The sequence below is a fragment of the Cladophialophora yegresii genome (assembly GCF_000585515.1).
Source record: "Cladophialophora yegresii CBS 114405 chromosome Unknown aczIN-supercont1.2, whole genome shotgun sequence".
NCBI lineage: Eukaryota > Fungi > Ascomycota > Eurotiomycetes > Chaetothyriales > Herpotrichiellaceae > Cladophialophora > Cladophialophora yegresii.
Genome location: NW_006913046.1, coordinates 4,361,876 through 4,378,412, shown reverse-complemented (window position 1 = coordinate 4,378,412; position 16,537 = coordinate 4,361,876). Strand labels below are relative to the sequence as shown.

The window sequence follows — 16,537 nt, the reverse complement described above, 5'->3', positions numbered from 1 at the left end:
GGGCTTGCCCGGGAGAACTCTCGCGCTCGAACCAAGTCATTGCGGTCTGAACGAGAGAGACGGCCAAGGGAATCTAATATGTGCGGAAGGAACTATACTCTGACATTTCCAATGCTGCCCTTTACCCAATGTCTATCTTCGTGAGGCGTCATTCTCCTTGAATCGGAGAAATCATACATTTTGCTTTTTAACAGTTTCGAGCACCGTGGTGAACCGCGCAGTAAATCCTACTGACGAGCCTTCCCCATCCTCGAGGGCCGCTTCAACTGTTTGTAGATGCTGGAGGAATGTGTCCGCAGCACCGAACAGTTGCGATAGGCCCTCTCCCTTGATATGTTTGGAGATCCTTCGGCGGGCGGCGCGGTTGAGGCACAATGTGCACAGCAACGCGGATATGTAACCGAAGGCGACAAGTATCTGCGTTTGATCCATGGTCAACGCCTGTCGTTGTTAGCATTCAGCCTCTGGACTGCTTGGCAGTGGTGCCTACCTCGGTCGCTTGATTCACATGGCGATTAAATATGTCGATGAGTCGGTGGACTAGGCTCGTTCCACCTGAGTCCCGAACCAGCATCTTCACCCTAGCCGCATCTGCGCATTCGGCGAGATTAAGGAGGCAGCCGACAGCAAGGATCACGGATTCAAGTCTGGAGTTGTCGAACTCTTTCTCAAGGACTGCAAGCCGCGCGAGTGTCAAGAAATGTTCGTCAACCACTTGGAAAACAGCGTCGACAACGTTGCCCTTGCTCAAAGCCTCACAGACCTCCGCCTCGTTATTGCTCAGACTGACGATCAGTCGAAGGCACGAGTGCTCCACCTCAGGATGAGAGTGACGAACTTCTCTCATGGTGCTCGCCACGGCTTGTCCCAGTTCGTGGAGACGGGAAGTTGGAAAGCGAGAGCCAGCAAGCTCATTGTTCGCACAAGCAATTTCCAGAAAGGAAAGCAAGAGTCGGGTGGCCCCAATTTGCCGGGATGTTGCACCTGCAGTAATGTCCTCTTGCGGCTTTGTGAATTGGGACACCACCTCAGTCACCAGTTTCCGTGGCAGTCTCGGGAGCGGCTCTTTGAGGCTGATGAGTTTGCGCTGAGCAGATTCAATAGCACCAAGGAAGATTCTGTCCACATCCAAGGAGGGTTGCCCTAAATCCTTAACCCATCTTTTTTCAAAGTCCGCGATATCGTTGGCCAACAGCTTGGAGAGGTTCTGACTTCGGTCTTTCGCAAGCCTGGACACTGAACGCGTCTCGGAGAGAAAGCGTGGAGGTAGCCTGTAGAGCGCGTCCAATACCTGTAACAAAACTCTCGGGGATGAGCTTTCCGCCGAAACCACCGACTGGAAAATTAACGCCACAAACAAGGCACTGACTTCATCGAGGCTGTCGTTGACGCAGTCTATCAAGCGTTGAAAGTTGCCAGAGTCTTGGAAATGTCGCAAGAACATCTGTTCGTCCAATTTATCGGCAAGCTGCAGTAGGCCAGTAACTCGGAGTGACTTCGTTGTTGATTCAACGTCTTCGAGAATGGTCTGAAGCTCTAGGTCAAATTTCCTGACTGCTCCACCACGACGCAACTCGTGAATACTCTTGATCCGACTGCCGGTGTCAGCGTCGTCGCTGTCTTCTAGGTCCATCTCCATTGGCGTTATCCCGCTTGTGAAGGACAAGGCCTGCGAATGGCTCTGCTGCGAGGATGCCTGGCTAGTAGAAGCGGGCAGGTCGCTGTCCAGGCTATCGACCATATCGCTCAGATAGGACCTTTGCTTCGCGTAAGTGGCTCGTATTCGTCCTGAAGCGGCAACTGATTGACTGGACGTTTGCTTCTCAAGCGCTGGCCGGACTAAAGTCTTGGACGGTGCAGTTTTGATGGCAGGCTCCTTGAGAGGTTGTGATACTTCCTTCTGAAGGCCCGGTACCTGAGTCGACAAATTCCTTGTACTCTGTGTCCGAGGAGCATCCAGCCGATCGATCAGTCTTGCGCGACCTGTTGACGCAGTCGCAACGGGAACATCTCTCATTTCCTCATCATCTGACAGAGAATGCGATCTCTGTGAACCAGAACCGGGGGTCAACCGCAATGCAGTCAGATGAAGATCACTAGGAGTGGGAGAAGCCACGCCTCCATCTGACACAACCCGCTGTCTCTTCGGAGTGCTTCGTCCAGACACACCCGAGTGATTGGAAGCATCCGACATGTCTGCAGAGGAGCCGCTGCTTGTCCGAAGCTCTCTGCGTTGGAATGTTTTAGGAACGACAACACTAACTGAAGACACTGTTTTGCTTGCAGATGCACGTCTTACAACGCTCTTTATGCCAGCTTTACCAAGTCTTTTGGCTGTAGGCGGTGACTTGTCTGGCTTCGTACGTCCAGCCATCCCGCTAACATTTGCTGACTCGTGTTGCAGCGTTTTCGGTCTTCCATTTTTCACCAAGTCCTGTGCACCTTTGACCTTGTGCATTGCGACTTTTGTGTCACCTGTCGTACTTGAAAATACATCATACCCGGTTGGACCGACGGTGACTATCTTCCTCTTCTTCGAGAGTCGGTTCGATTTGAGCTTGCCCGAGTCGTCCTCCGAAGACTGGATGTCGAATGTAGCGGAGGGATCACTCGATGGCGGGATTGATGGCCTGGTAGCTATGGCATCCTCCTTTGTCTCGCGCGTCTCATCTACCAGCGTAGCTCTTCCATGGATTTCTTCGCTATTCTGAGATATATAGTTGTCCTGGCTGGGTGCAGTTGGCGTGGGCGCATGGCGCTCAGTTGATTTTGTTGACTCGAACAACGGTTGCGCCCCGACGTCGAAAAGGTCATGCACTCGAACCTTCCGTGCGCCTTTCCCATATGTGTTCGCTTTCCGGCGAACCACTGGAAATTCCATCATATTCGCTAAAGGGCGCTTTGCAAAAGCTGTCGACTCTTTCAAACTTGTTTCTTGTCGGTGCGTGGAACGCTTGCTCGTCTGTTGTTATGGGTTTCTTGGGGCACGCGCAAGAACAAAGAAGAGGCATTCATTTTATCGCATGGCTTTGAGTGAGAGAATGGCGAAGCAGAACGTCAATGAGGTCAAGGCCAGCCAGTGCAAGTGAAGGTTGAGTCGTCGTTGAAAGACGCTGTCTGCGCTTCCCAAGTTTGGAGAGTCGGGCATTGGTGTTTTGTTGATCTTGACATGCGGGGTGATGTCAAGCATCAACAAAGCGGTCACTGGAACACGAAGCACATGCCTGGACCCTGGCCTTTCAGTTAAGCTCTCGGGCGCCCCTCTCCCTATCGATCTTAACCACGAGTTGATTTTGGCACCTTCCCCAGAACAGGCATGCGCCCACCCACCCACCACAGCTCAGCTCAGCTTCACTCCTCTCCTGACAATTGAGCCACGAAGATCGCAGTGCTCGATCAGAGAGAGCTGCTCTGGTAGCAAAGGCTCCATGGCTTCACTTGCCTTGTAAATTCGTTCTACCTCTCTACGTACCACCAGATCCGATAGTACCACAGCTCCTGGCCTTGGTCGTCCTCAAGACATCTTGCCCGACCTGAGGGCAACCTGCAGACAACCCTTCCAAGGTCACGCGAGCTGCCACCCACGGATTCTCCACGATAAGCTGCAGCTTAGAGCCCGAGTCAGGAAATGGCTTCAGTCCCTCGCACCAACGGTGTTCAATCGCCTGCATTGGGCGTTGGCCCTTCTTATCGTCCTGAAGAAGAGAAACCCACAGCCACCGTCTCAAAGAGTGTGCCGCAGGAAAACGTCCATGTCCTCCCACAGACCCCTCAGCTCATTGCTCTCCTGACGTAGGTCTAACGCAGGAGACTCTCTGAAAGTTGACTGACATGCCTGCTCAAGCATGATCCGAGACAAAGACACCCAACGAGCCGACTTCATCTTCTACTCGAATCGAATCATTCGCCTGTTGGTGGAAGAAGGTCTCAATCACCTGCCGGTGGTCGCCCACACAGTCACATCCCCTGTCGGCAAGGACTATGTGGGGGTCAAGTTTGAAGGCAAGATTTGTGGCGTCTCAATAATGCGAGCAGGCGAGTCAATGGAGCAGGGTCTACGAGAATGCTGTCGGTCAGTGCGGATAGGCAAGATCCTCATCCAGCGCAACGAAGAGACAAGCAAGCCCAAGCTTTTCTATGAGAAGCTGCCTCCTGATATCCACAACCGGTGGGTGCTGCTTCTGGACCCTATGCTGGCAACTGGTGGTAGTGCCATCATGGCGGTCGAGGTGTTGAAGGGCAAGGGCGTTCCAGAAGAACATATCCTCTTCTTAAACTTGATTGCCAGCCCCGAAGGCATTGAGAATTTTGCCAAGAAGGTTCCCAAGGTGAGGGTCATCACGGCTTTTGTGGACCAAGGCCTCAACGAACAGAAGTGAGTAGACACCGTCCATGGTTGAGACTCTCATGCTTACTTGAGCAGCTATATCGTTCCTGGCTTAGGTGATTTTGGCGATCGCTATTTCACATTATGATCACCTGCTCCTGGCTGCCCTAGTGGCATCAAAACAAAACAATGATTCCAAGCTCTTTGATCTCAGCAGCGAAACGGTAATTCGAGAAGGATGTGACGAGGTTGGGTTAATTCCTTGATACTGCCCTGAGGGCACTCAGCAAGAAATGATATTTCGAGAAGGATGTGACGACGTGGGGATACCTCCCGTGATACAGTCGTGTGGGTGCTTCGGCGACCAGCCCGAAATCAAGTTAACAGATCTGGGTCTCCAGGGGACTGAGAGGCTACTGGGGTCTTAATGAGCTATCAGGCTCAATCTTCATGCCACAGTATATCAGTCGTATCAGCGACTTTTAGCATCAGAGTGGACAGTGCTCGATTACGACAAGAGAAACCCCCTGTGGGACTATGCAGATTTACCCAGTCCCTAATTCTAGTTCCCAAGCGTTTGCTTCCTCCCTGTCTGTCACTGTTGAACCTGGAGCATTCCTGAAGCCACCGCCAGCAACCCTATGCTCCATCCCATGTCTTGCTCCGGGAAACGCCCAATCCAGCTGTTGAAAGCTGTGTCGTGTCATTTGTTATCGTGATAGGTCTAGCCACAAATACGCCCACAATGCTTTTTTTGTTTTTTGACCGTCCGAGTTGTAGGTTTTTTGGGAGCAAAGCCTAGTCGGCCTGTAGAAGCCATCACCTAGACCAGATCAGATCAGGTCAAACCAGAGAAGACCCTTCCCATCCGTTTGACCACCACCAACACCATGATGCGCACCACTCGCCTCATCAATCCTCTAGTACAGAATTCTCGTCAAAATCCGCTCCTTGACCCGTTCCAACTCGCCGTACAACTCGGCAACCTCCTCCTCCCTGACGTTGCTGATATCCGCCATCAAATACGCCACCTCCCCTCTACTATCCGTCATCTGCTTGTCGACATTGTGGTCGCCCAGGATCTGATTCACGCGCTTCAACACACCCGGCACGTTTTGATGGATGAAGATGACGCGCGCGTGGTTCGGCTCGTCCATGGTCAGCGACCTCAGGGCCACTTCGGGCATGTTGACCGCGCCCGTGGTGACGCCCTCGTTGACGTAGCGGACGAGCGACTCCGCAACCTCGACGCCGATGGCGGACTGTGCCTCCTCGGTGGACCCGCCGATGTGGGGCGTCAGGATCAGGTTCTTGAGCGACCGCAGGTCCTCGGCCCACGGGTTCAGGTCGTTGTTGAAGTAGTCGCCGTTGCCCGCCGGTTCGGCGGGGTAGACGTCCAGGGCCGCGCCGGCGATGTGGCCCGCGCGCATGGCGTCGATGAGCGCGGGGATGTCGACGACGCTGCCTCGCGACGCGTTGATCACGTAGGAGCCAGATTTCATCGTCTCGAGCTCGTGCGCGCCGATCATGTTGATCGTCTCGGGCAGTTCGGGGACGTGGCACGTCACAAAGTCGGCATTTTTGAGGAGCGCTTCGAGCGTGGGCACTTGGCGCGCCGTGCCCATCGCCATCAGGTTGACCACGTCGTAGTAGATCACGTCCATGCCCATTGCTTCGGCGAGGACGGACAGCTGGGATCCGATGTGTCCGTAGCCGATTATGCCGAGGGTCTTGCCGCGGACTTCCCAGCATTTGTTGGACACTTTGTTCCACGTCCCCGCGTGCAGCTCGCTACTTCTGTCCCCCAGTTGTCGCGCCAGGGCGATGACCTCGCATATCACCAATTCGGCGACAGAACGGGAGTTTGAAAAGGGCGAATTGAAGACGCAGATTCCGTGCGAGGCGGCATATTTCAGGTCCACTTGGTTGGTGCCGATGCAGAAGCAGCCGATCACGATGAGGTTCTTTGCGTGGCTGAGGACGCGGGAGGTGAGTTTTGTTTTTGATCGGATTCCTATGACGTGGACATCTCTGAATGCCACAAACGGTGGTTAGAATCGACTCTCTCTGGTTCACGTAGTAAGGGACATCAGATGGAACGTGGGATCAGAAGGAAGGCAACGGAAATATCCACACAGCTTGCGCTTTCAGAACAGGTCTGTGAATTTACATCCGGATATCTCATCATATCGGTTGGCAAAGGGAGGATAGAAGGACGCTGTTGAGTTGCAACATACTTTATCTTCTCAATCAGCTGATCCTCCGGTAGAGAACTCTTCATGAATTCCACTTGATAGCCCTGGCCCTTGAGTATATCCCTCCCGGTCTGGTTAACGTTTTCCAACAATAAGATCTTGACGTCCTGTTCTCGAAAAGGTTTGAGGAGTTTGGGTTGGGGCCCGGTTGCCACTCTTCTCAGGTTCGGTGAGGTGCTGTAGCTCTGGCTGTCCGTGACGCCGAACGAGGCTTTGCGATGGTGGTCGGGAGAGGTTGACATGGAGAGGCTGCGCGAGACTTCCCGGCGCTGCTGATCGCCGTTTGCGCCATTGCTGGGGATGCGAATGCTTTGTGTGAGGTTCGATGTAGGCATGGTATGCGATAGGAAAAGTGGTGGTGGTCGCTTGGGGAGAGGTGTAGCCGAGCAGGTGGAATACTCGTGGAAACCTATGTACTTACTCCGTAATGACTCTTCGCAAGACTGCGGGACAAAAATTAACATGGAAAATGACGTCTTCACAGCCTGGTCCACAAATCAGTGCTTTCTATTGGTCCGCCTCCGCTCAGCGGGTATGCACGAGGCTGAAGTGGGGCCAAGCAATTCATCTCTTGCACCTCTCGGAGGCAAGCCAGGCTGATCAGCCTCTTCCGCTCGAACAGCTCTAATTATGGCGGTGTATGATCTGCTCGTGGATGGGCAGCTACATAGGTGCACCTAAACAGCGTCGGCCGCATCTACTTCTGCCACCTGGTTCCAGTTGTACTATGAGGGCGCCAGAGCAAGGTGATGTGATTGTCTGATAGTGTCAGGTTCATGTTGATGGCCTGGGGGATTTCGTGTCCTCCAGTCTGCATTCAATGTTGGGATTCCTCCTTGATGCCGGCTGAACCAGAGGTCGCCAGCGCGTCGCCCAAATCAGACTTCCATCTCGCGGTCTCCGTTCAATTGCTCCGTCTGCTGCTGCTTGAGCTCTTCCATCTTCTCGATCTGCTCTTTTGGCACTTCCTTTCTGTTCATCCAGCTCAATATCCGCCATATGGCAACGAGGAGCTCTTTTCGTTGCTCGATCTCGAAGAGATCAAACCATGGACTTCGACTCACATACAGCACGTGGTCCTGCCGGGAGCCTGGCTTCTCAGACGTGCCTCCTCGACTCACACTGCTGGCTTTCCCAGTCTCCAGCCATTCGAGGTAGTTGTCGTGGACGCTCATCCTCAGTATGCAGGCGTGGTGATTGGCACCCGAAACCATGTAGACATCATCCCAGCCAACGTTCCCTTCGCCTTCTCCGACCTTGCCAACAGTTCGATAGATGATCTTTTCGTCCCAGCAAGGTCCGTTCGGTCGAATTTTCACCCATTCCTGATACCACTTCCGCCGTAAGGGAGGAACGTACATCAACTTCCGCCCATCTTTGTACTCGCTCCTATCTTTCGACGCACCACCTTCTGCGCCGCTTTTCTTCTTCTTCTTGGGTCGCTCGCTGCCAGGGGTCGGTGGTCCGGAAATCAGATCCTCCGGTTTGAGATTATTCAGGTCAGTCGCGACTGCTGCCTCTGCCTTTCTGCGTTCATCTTCTTCTTTCTCTCGCTTTTCCAGCTGTAGTCGCCGCTCTGCGACACTCCAGCTAGGATCGTCGTCTTCGAAAACTTCACTGGCAAGCTGACCCCATTTCATCTCGCCTCCGCCCCATCGGCTTTTGACAGCCCACCACTGATCCTCTCTAGGTTCTTTAGACAGTGTCTGCCCTTCTCGCGCTCTCTGTTTCGCAAGCATCAACATACCCCCTATTTCGCGAAAGAGATCGAATTTCTCTCCTACAAAATCACTGGTTGGACTCAGAAGACCCTCTCTGGATTTGAATCGCACTTCGTTTCGACAATGCACGGCCATAAGCGGCCCTTCCACCATTCTTGCTCTTAGAAGTGTCGGCTCGGCTGGCAGCTTTGCGACACAGAAGTTGTACGACGCAGCAGGAACATTGATGTTCTGTATCCGCAACCTCTCCCGTGGACTGACGTCGTAATCCCGGCAATTGAATTTGTGGACGGCCATCTTGAGGAGGTTTCGCAGTGCCGCGACCCGTGTACCTGCCGTCATTTGCTCGCCGTTGCCTAATCGATTTCCTTTGTATACCTGTTTCATTTTCGGCCGAGCAGAAAGTTCTGTAGTTTGTGTGTTTATGTCAACGCCAGAAGGGCTTCCGTTGACCACCTGTTCGTTGCTTCGTTGTACATTCTGTCTGTTGCGGGAGATCCCTGTCATTTCGACTTCATTTGACTCCAAGGCTTCCATGGATTTGTCGCCAGCGTCTTCGAGATCTTTGCCCGGGTCTTCTGCATGGCTCGCCTCAACCTCATAGTAGTTGTCTTTGCTGTCGTCCCAATACCGACTCATATCTTCTAGACTTGCAAAGAAGTTCCTGGAATAAGCTAGGCGGGGTTTCTTTCGGCCCTCTAGTGGAGGCATCCGGAGGATTTCCCGGTAAGCGTCTTCATTGTCAGCTTCGAGTTCCGTCAGCATGGCTGTGAGATCGGCATCGTACAGGAGCGGGCGAGCCTCAAACCCCTGGCTGGGGATTAATTCTGAGGGGGGAACATCTTGGTCGAGCTGAACGTTGAGATGTGCAAGATGGGAGTCTTGAATGTCTGCAAGCCGACGAATAGACGCAAGACTCCGGCAAACGGTTTTGATATGTTTCTGGCTCAAGGGGGATTCACATCGTGGTGGGATATAGTTCGGGAACTCTAATGGGATAGGCTTAGGTGGCGGGTTGCGCTCCCTATCGGCTAGGTTATCTCCTCCAGGAGCTATTGCCATAGATTAGATACCGCTCCATCGATGAATGCTCTGGGACACAGGGAGAGAGAGGGCAGTTGGGCAGGAGAGGGTCATCGGCGTCTCTGTCGTGAGGAAGGTGGTAAGAATAACACCACCACGGAGCCTGTAGGTGGAACTGCATGTCGGCGGTCCTCGTAAACCAGTGCTGCTTAAGAGCGTCCGACGCCAGACGAGCGTGTCTGGGGTTGTGTCATACTTCGTCCTTCTAAATCATGAAATCCTTTCCTCGCTGCAAGAAGGAGCCTAAAATGGCGGCTTCCATGCTTGTTTTTACGACAGGTAGAAGCAAGAGGGATCCGATGGAGGGGGAAAATTCGATGGATCAAAACATACTCACCTACAGCTCCCCAACTACCACCGAACATCCTTTGTTCTGGGGGTTCTTGAACAGCTCAGCATGGGTCTCAGCAGTAAGATGGGGTGTGCCCACGTGCGCGGGCCTCATCAGCCCATAAAGTGATTGCAAAACGTTGCTCAATCTGAATCGACTGCAGGTGGAGGTCAAATCATTCACTAGATGAGGGACGACCAAGTTCTCGTTCCACAGTCCCAATGATTGATATGGCAAGTGAGGGCGCGTGACCAAGATTGCAACCTGCACCGAGGATGGAAGACGGCATATAGATGGGACGCAGCACCTCTTCATTCGTCTGCCAGATGTGAGAAGCAGTTTGGAGATCAGGATGAAGTTGAATCGGTCACGGACTAGATCAAGACTGGTGGCATCTATGCTGGATCAATCGACAAGGCTAAGCATCGTTCCCAAAACAGCGTGACAGTTTGTGCGTGCGTTGTGAGTCTAAGAAATGACTCGTCACACTCAGCGGTTGCAGTGGATACTCGCTCAGGCTTGCGCACTGTCTTGTCGGAAAGCGGATGCGTCTGTGGCAGGATATCATGCATTGGGTTGCAGCAGGTCTAACGCTGGCGTGATGCAAGGCCCTGCGTCTGGGAGAGGAAAGGAAATGGGCAGTCAAATAGGCGATGAGGACGCCTAGCCGGAAGAGGTTGAGGAGGTGAGGAGGTGAGAAGGTTGTGCTGGCGGAACGCACTCTCCAGCACCAGCAGCATCCTCTCTGGCTTGTCGACTTCAAGATTAGGTACCTAGCAATGCTCAGGCTTTACTGGTTGGGAAAACTAGACCTCTCATCATATTTTAATTGTTCGACAACACAGGGACGAGGAGACAAGGCAAGACTTGCAGGCTGTATCATAGACTTCTGTGGGAGAAAACACCTTCTAAGGGATTTCTTCCTGGCTTGATCGTGACGCCGATTGAAAATCACGATCCTCTCAATGGTGGCATAGGCTGGTCGAAGGGCATAATCGCTCTTTCGAATGTCGAGGCCGCTCCACCGAGCTACGCATGTCCCGGCACCATATTGTTCGTGGTGGAATCTTCCATAGACAATCCCAGCTGACTATGGTTGTCCACATCATCGTAACAATCATCTCATCTCGCCGACGCCCTTGATTGTGCAACCATCTACTCAGCCTTGGTCTCCTCCTCGGCGTCACCAGCCAAAGCGCTTCTCTTTGTCTGGATGCGCTCCTGCCTCCTCTCACGAGCAGCCTTCGTCTTCGCACGTTTGGCATCCATTTCCTCCTTGAGGACTCTCTCACGTTGCTTCTCGGCCTTGGCCTTGTGGATCTATCATGCGTTGTCAGTATGCGGGCGGCATGGGGAAGACAAGCTGGGTGTCATACATGTTCGACCAATGCACGCTTGTGCTTGAATGTGTTACCCTTGCTCAACTGGTAGAGCTCGTGGTAGAGGTGCTTGTCAATCTTGCCAGCGGCACGATACTTGACAAGAAGGCGTCGGAGAACACGAAGGCGTCTCATCCAGAGTACCTGGCTGTATAAAACCACATCCATCAGTAAATTGCTCCTCCTCAAGTAGCCCGTGACTCTGTGCGTCATGGGCTCGATCGATCATACCTAGGCATTCTTGCATCCTTTGTACCCTTTCTCTTGCCGAAGCCTCGATGTCTCCCGATTCGTCGCGCGGCGTTCAACTCTCTGGCACGGGCTCGCGAGTGCATGGCAACTGGCTTGCGGATGATGAGGCCATCGCTAACCAATTTTCGGATGGTCTGGCGGGAGTTTGCGTTGGAGATTTCGTTGACTTCATTAGGATCAAGCCAGATCTTGCGCTTGCCACAGCCAACAACGGACGCCGCGAGGCGCTTCTGAGTTCGGAGGTTCACCCTGAACAAGAGGCGGTATTAGCTTTGGACTGGCCCTCAGAGATGAACGAGCTCATGATCCTTCTCCGCAGCCTCAGTGCAGGTGTGGGCCAGCAGATGAAAACACTGAACACGTCCACTTAACAATCAATCCGTCACTTACATCTTGATGCGAGGATGGTGAGAGGGTCGACGTCGATGAACGAGAGTTGACCTGTGGGCGTGCGATGACTTTGATCAGATTTCGGGTGCAAGACTGCCAAGACCTCGAATTGTGCGCTAGTTATCTTGGACCAATGAAGGCTTGGAGGGGTAAAGAGCGCACAAAAACCCAAATGCCTGCCATAGTGATCATCGCAAAGAAAACCAGAAGGTCAACCAGTACGGAGAACGGATGTAAGAATGCCACTCGCCAGCGACCTACTTCATTTTGCAACACGATGATGAATAGAAATAGAGCTTTTGTTGTAGCTGACATGCCTTGAGTGAAGCTCCCACGATGGAGAAGCCTAAAGCCATCGATCCGTCGGCGGCTGACATCGGTGACACTGCATAACGACGCAAGCTCCTCATTACCATGAACAAGGTTGACTCTCGGTTATACAATGTCGTGTCATTGACAAGGTCCATGGACCGCATGTAGTCTTGCTCTTGTATCCAGCAGTCAAAGGATATAGCATGCGCCTCAAGTATCGTAGCCATTCATCCCACATCATAATCCGTCCACGCATATATCATTCCCTCATACACAACAAGAAGCGCAAAACATCTAAGCCCGTAACCCTGAACCACTGGCCTAAATCGCAAGAACAATCGTAAATTTTCGCCGTTTGCGAGCGCTAGCGAAAAGAAGTCGTTTCGTTAAGGTCGTTAGGTTGGGGAAGCAAACCATACACGCTTGTTCCGTTCGTGAAGTCTTTGATCTTTTTGGCTCGAAGGCCGTCATAATCTCGTAATCGCTTTTTGGAAGTGTATCGTGACGTGGCCATTATGTCGGAGGTTTAGCCATCAGAAGGTGCAAGTCATTTCTCCAACGGCCGTATGTGTCGGCCACAACGACAAAAATTCATCCCAAGCAGGATATTCGTGGATCTCTATCGCTGACCGCCGGTTTTGATGGCTTGCATGTGGGGAGGCGCATTGAGAGGCATACCGAAGGTATCTTGTCGTCCCGTCTTGCGTCGTTTCGAGTCGTAAGCGTCATAATCTCGGCTGCCAGGGCGGTCTTGGTCGTCATCCTCTCGTCCGCGTTTTGCTGAAGGCACACCAGTGGCATGACCCGAGCCTGAGTATCCCGGGTTCCCGTAGTTGTCCGTAGGGGCTCCTTGTGGTGTGCGGCCACCCATGACATTATATACATTGCTCGATGTAGGTGGTCGCGGTGGGGTGTTATATTCGCCTGGCCATTGTGGCTGACCTGAAGGCATGGTCCGAGGTGTCGCATGTCCAGACCCAGCTTGGTGTGTCGGAGAGCTCGACATCTGCTCAGGTGACAGGTGCGGGTGGTCGCCGCTCGTACTGTATGAATACTGTCGGTTGGCGCCATACGCCGAGGCATTTGCGCTCATGTAACCACTGTCCGGATGATCGGTTTCATGTTGTGATGGATGGCCCTGAGTAGAGTACGCATCAGGCTTCGGTTCATGGCCATCTGCGCCTGCACTGTTGCTCCCTGGAGCGATTGGAGGGCCCATGTCGGACTTGCCATATTGCATAGGAGGCATGGGCTGGCCGTATCTGTTACCATCTGGATGCTGCGCGTAGCCAGTTTGAGAGCTTGGTGTAGTGCTATAATAGTGTTTCGAGCTCTCGTAACCCGTTTGCCCTTGATATGACTGCATGCCTTGACCAGACGTTCCAGGCGGAGTAGTGGCAGGCGTGGTGGGCATGGATCGCGCATTCATACCGGTATCAATGGATAGCGGTTGAGCTCCAGCACCATTCGTCATGTTCTGATTGCCCCAGTCATATGAGTTTCCTTGGCTACTCATGCCCAACACACTTGATGCGCTCGTAGGCGGAGTAGGGAACGTGTGCGCACGATCAATGCCTGGCCGGGGTGCATTCGGGTGTGGAGCAATCGAGTGCGGCGTTGGCGGAGCTTGACCAGGACCTGGCATACTGTTGTGGTGCGGAAGTGCTGGTGCCGCAGACGGCTGAGGTGGACGGCCGGAGTCGACACTATCCATACGACGCCGCTCCGTCGCCTGTACCACCGCGTTTGTTCGAGGGGCATTCTCAGGGTTGTACAACAAGCCGCCGATGTTATGTACAAAAAGTGGATAGAGGAGGTCTGTAATCTTTTCCTTGTTCGCGAAGTCGAGAGCACGTTCGAAAGGGATCCTGGACAAGGTCAGAAAAGAAAGGCCACAGGAAGTGACCACGAGACTTACCAGACACCTTTGAGGTGCATAGGTCCGATTTTCACCACATGTCGAGTCTTCTCGGATTTCAAGATGCCATCACGACGTCCTCGAGTCATTCCCGCAACATTAAGAAGCTTCGTGCCGTTGATGAAGTGGTTATCTATCAAGCAAGTAAGCACTGAGCAACTTCGGAGGTTTTCGTGTTTTCAAGCGGCGTACCTTCACGGCGGGCAACACAAACTCCCTTGGCCTCGACTTGGAAGCAAAGGCTGCCTTCATCTTCCCACAGCGTCGCCGTGACTCTTGGCTTCATCCCTGGAGGCGCGATCTGGCCGGTGGTATCGAATGGCTGTTGTGGTTGGGGGTAGCCTTGATTCGGAGCAGGTAGAGTCGGCGTTTGAGACACGTACGAATGCTGGGAATTTGGGCCGCCAGTCATAATTGCTGCTCACCATGTTAGTCAAAGAGCACGGTTTCTCGCTCGGTCACGTCAAACTTACCAGGCAGGGATGTGATTTGAGACTGAACTTGTTGCGGGACCGGGCCGGTCACAGACTGTGGAGAAGTCACACCATTTGGATAGCCATAAGTGCCGTAGGTTGGAGATGGCCCGTAATGGGAGGTCGCGGGAGGCGGAGGCTGAGGATACTGCTGATAATGTCCCAAAGGCGCAGTAGGAGCGGCATGCGTGTATGACGGTCCCGAGGATATGTGAGAGCCGGGATGCATCTCCATGTACGACTGAGTTTGGTTCATGTTGGGCCGATGTTGTCAGTTAGTGGGTGAGGTTGCGAAGATACTATCTCCGCCCAGGCCGGACTTCAAGCAAAGCACAACAACCACCCCTTCGAAGCTTGCAATTCGTGGCCTGATGGCTACTTCCTTCGCACGTCGACAACTCGTCCAGGCACGAATCTCCCGATTGCAGGGCGTACTTGTGGGACCGAGATCTAGCAATATGGACCACCTCTTCAACACACTTCCGCAGCCGGGAATCCGTTATGAACAGACTGAAGGACCGAGACAAGGCTGCTTTTTCCTGATCGCCAAAAAAGCCTGCTTGAATGGAGTTGGAGTCCCAGAGTCGACACACTGTGTACTCGGTGGAAGCCAGGAAGCGCAATTGACTACGGCTTCGTGTCAAGCCTTGTCTTCGTCTCGATGGTGCAGATGCAGCCCACGTCCAACAATCTATTCTTCAACGAAGAAGACCGAATTGTGGATGAGCACGGCTAATGCGTATAGGGCTGGATGCGGTGGCCGAGGTCCAAAAACGAACCGTCGCCTGGCTCAGGTTGAGGTTGCGACTTGGATCGAACTTGCAGCGCAAGAAAGCACACAGCAACGAGAACCGTCAATGGGTCGCAAACTGTGCAGTCGAGCAAGACGTCAGCAATGGCTCACGATGGAGGTGTTGCAGCATGCAGGCACATGAAGCATGCAGCAAGACCAGCCAAAAAATAGCAGCTTGGTAAGATTTTGTGCGAACTACGGAGCATTGGCAGCGGATCTTTCCTCAGCGACCGACAGTAGATTTTCGCACGTACCAAATAGCTGCTCAGCACAGGACGAACACAGACAACGACCGTAATGCGCAATTAGGCCATAACTGATTGACTGGGAGGACCACGTACAATTGGGTTGGAATATGCAGGAAGAAGCGTTCAATGGAGATCTGGAGAAAGAGGCAACGAGGTGTGAGAAGCAGGTAGGATGCAGACGGTGTGCAGTAGCCGAGCGGGAGGACAGGAAGGTGTGCAGGTGGTGCATTAGAGCAGAAAAGGCAGAAGGGTGGCGGGCAGTGGATGGAGACGCTGGGGTCGCTTTTCAGAGAAAAGCCAGAAGCCCAGAGCGAAGCCGATGCCGCTGTTCGGTTGGTTCACGCCCGCCATGGATCCTTTCCCCTCCCAGATAAGCCGCCCGCTAACTGGCCCATTAAGCTAGCCCATCACCCGCTGGCCACACGCTGTGATTGGCGCCAGATTGTCCCTTGACCTGCCTAGGCGCAAGTCTTTTGCAGGTTGCCCACGGGGTTCCACTTCCAACCGTGGCCTTTTGCCCAGTGTCCACTGTCCACACGCAGCGATATTGCCAGCGATCCCCAGCGTCCCGCAACTGGCGACTTGACCTGACCCTCCATCAAAGGTCGAACAAAGACCCACGGCAGGCAGGCGCAGGGTGCCAATCGCAGGCGGGAAACGGCTGGCTGTCCATCTTCCTCCATTCCCGAGTTCATCTCAAAACGACGCGAGGGCGATGACCGTGGACTGACGCCCTCCGGCTAGGAACTCCTCGAATCGATAAGCTGCACTTTGGCCGACTATCGCGTGGGAGCACTGGGAGCTACTCCGTACACAGTGCACAGTATATTCTAGAGGAACACTTGGGCAAAGCCCGAGAGCTTCCTGCCACTTACCATATCTTTCCCCAGGGCATCTCCTTCGCAAGGAAGGATTCGCCACGAGAAATTCCTCGTACGGATGAAAACAGGGCTGCGGCAAGTGCTCACCTTACTCAGTAGGCTAGTTGTCGAGGACAAGGGTGCTACTGCGGTTGTATACAAATTGGACGTCCAAGTAACCGAGCTCGGGGGAGG

At 53.4% G+C, this 16,537-nt stretch overlaps 6 protein-coding genes across 6 annotated transcripts; 1 reads left to right on the top strand and 5 right to left on the bottom strand.

The window, feature by feature from the left end:
• Nucleotides 1–171: 171 nt before the first annotated feature.
• On the bottom strand, nt 172–2,884 carry A1O7_03489 (uncharacterized protein; the record flags this gene model as incomplete). Its single annotated transcript, XM_007757508.1, has 2 exons — nt 172–441; nt 491–2,884. The coding sequence occupies 2 exons, from the start codon at nt 2,882–2,884 to the stop codon at nt 172–174; spliced, it is 2,664 nt and encodes an 887-aa protein (XP_007755698.1).
• Nucleotides 2,885–3,628: 744 nt separating this feature from the next.
• Nucleotides 3,629–4,475, top strand: A1O7_03488 (uracil phosphoribosyltransferase; the record flags this gene model as incomplete). Its single annotated transcript, XM_007757507.1, has 3 exons — nt 3,629–3,792; nt 3,845–4,375; nt 4,424–4,475. The coding sequence occupies 3 exons, from the start codon at nt 3,629–3,631 to the stop codon at nt 4,473–4,475; spliced, it is 747 nt and encodes a 248-aa protein (XP_007755697.1).
• Nucleotides 4,476–5,247: 772 nt separating this feature from the next.
• Nucleotides 5,248–6,917, bottom strand: A1O7_03487 (D-3-phosphoglycerate dehydrogenase 2; the record flags this gene model as incomplete). Its single annotated transcript, XM_007757506.1, has 2 exons — nt 5,248–6,358; nt 6,565–6,917. The coding sequence occupies 2 exons, from the start codon at nt 6,915–6,917 to the stop codon at nt 5,248–5,250; spliced, it is 1,464 nt and encodes a 487-aa protein (XP_007755696.1).
• Nucleotides 6,918–7,460: 543 nt separating this feature from the next.
• Nucleotides 7,461–9,365, bottom strand: A1O7_03486 (uncharacterized protein; the record flags this gene model as incomplete). Its single annotated transcript, XM_007757505.1, has 1 exon — nt 7,461–9,365. The coding sequence occupies one exon, from the start codon at nt 9,363–9,365 to the stop codon at nt 7,461–7,463; it is 1,905 nt and encodes a 634-aa protein (XP_007755695.1).
• Nucleotides 9,366–10,872: 1,507 nt separating this feature from the next.
• On the bottom strand, nt 10,873–11,309 carry A1O7_03485 (large subunit ribosomal protein L19e; the record flags this gene model as incomplete). Its single annotated transcript, XM_007757504.1, has 2 exons — nt 10,873–11,037; nt 11,094–11,309. 2 exons carry the CDS (start codon nt 11,307–11,309, stop codon nt 10,873–10,875), a joined length of 381 nt encoding a protein of 126 aa, XP_007755694.1.
• Nucleotides 11,310–12,669: 1,360 nt separating this feature from the next.
• On the bottom strand, nt 12,670–14,697 carry A1O7_03484 (uncharacterized protein; the record flags this gene model as incomplete). Its single annotated transcript, XM_007757503.1, has 4 exons — nt 12,670–13,918; nt 13,969–14,101; nt 14,161–14,385; nt 14,442–14,697. 4 exons carry the CDS (start codon nt 14,695–14,697, stop codon nt 12,670–12,672), a joined length of 1,863 nt encoding a protein of 620 aa, XP_007755693.1.
• Nucleotides 14,698–16,537: the final 1,840 nt, after the last annotated feature.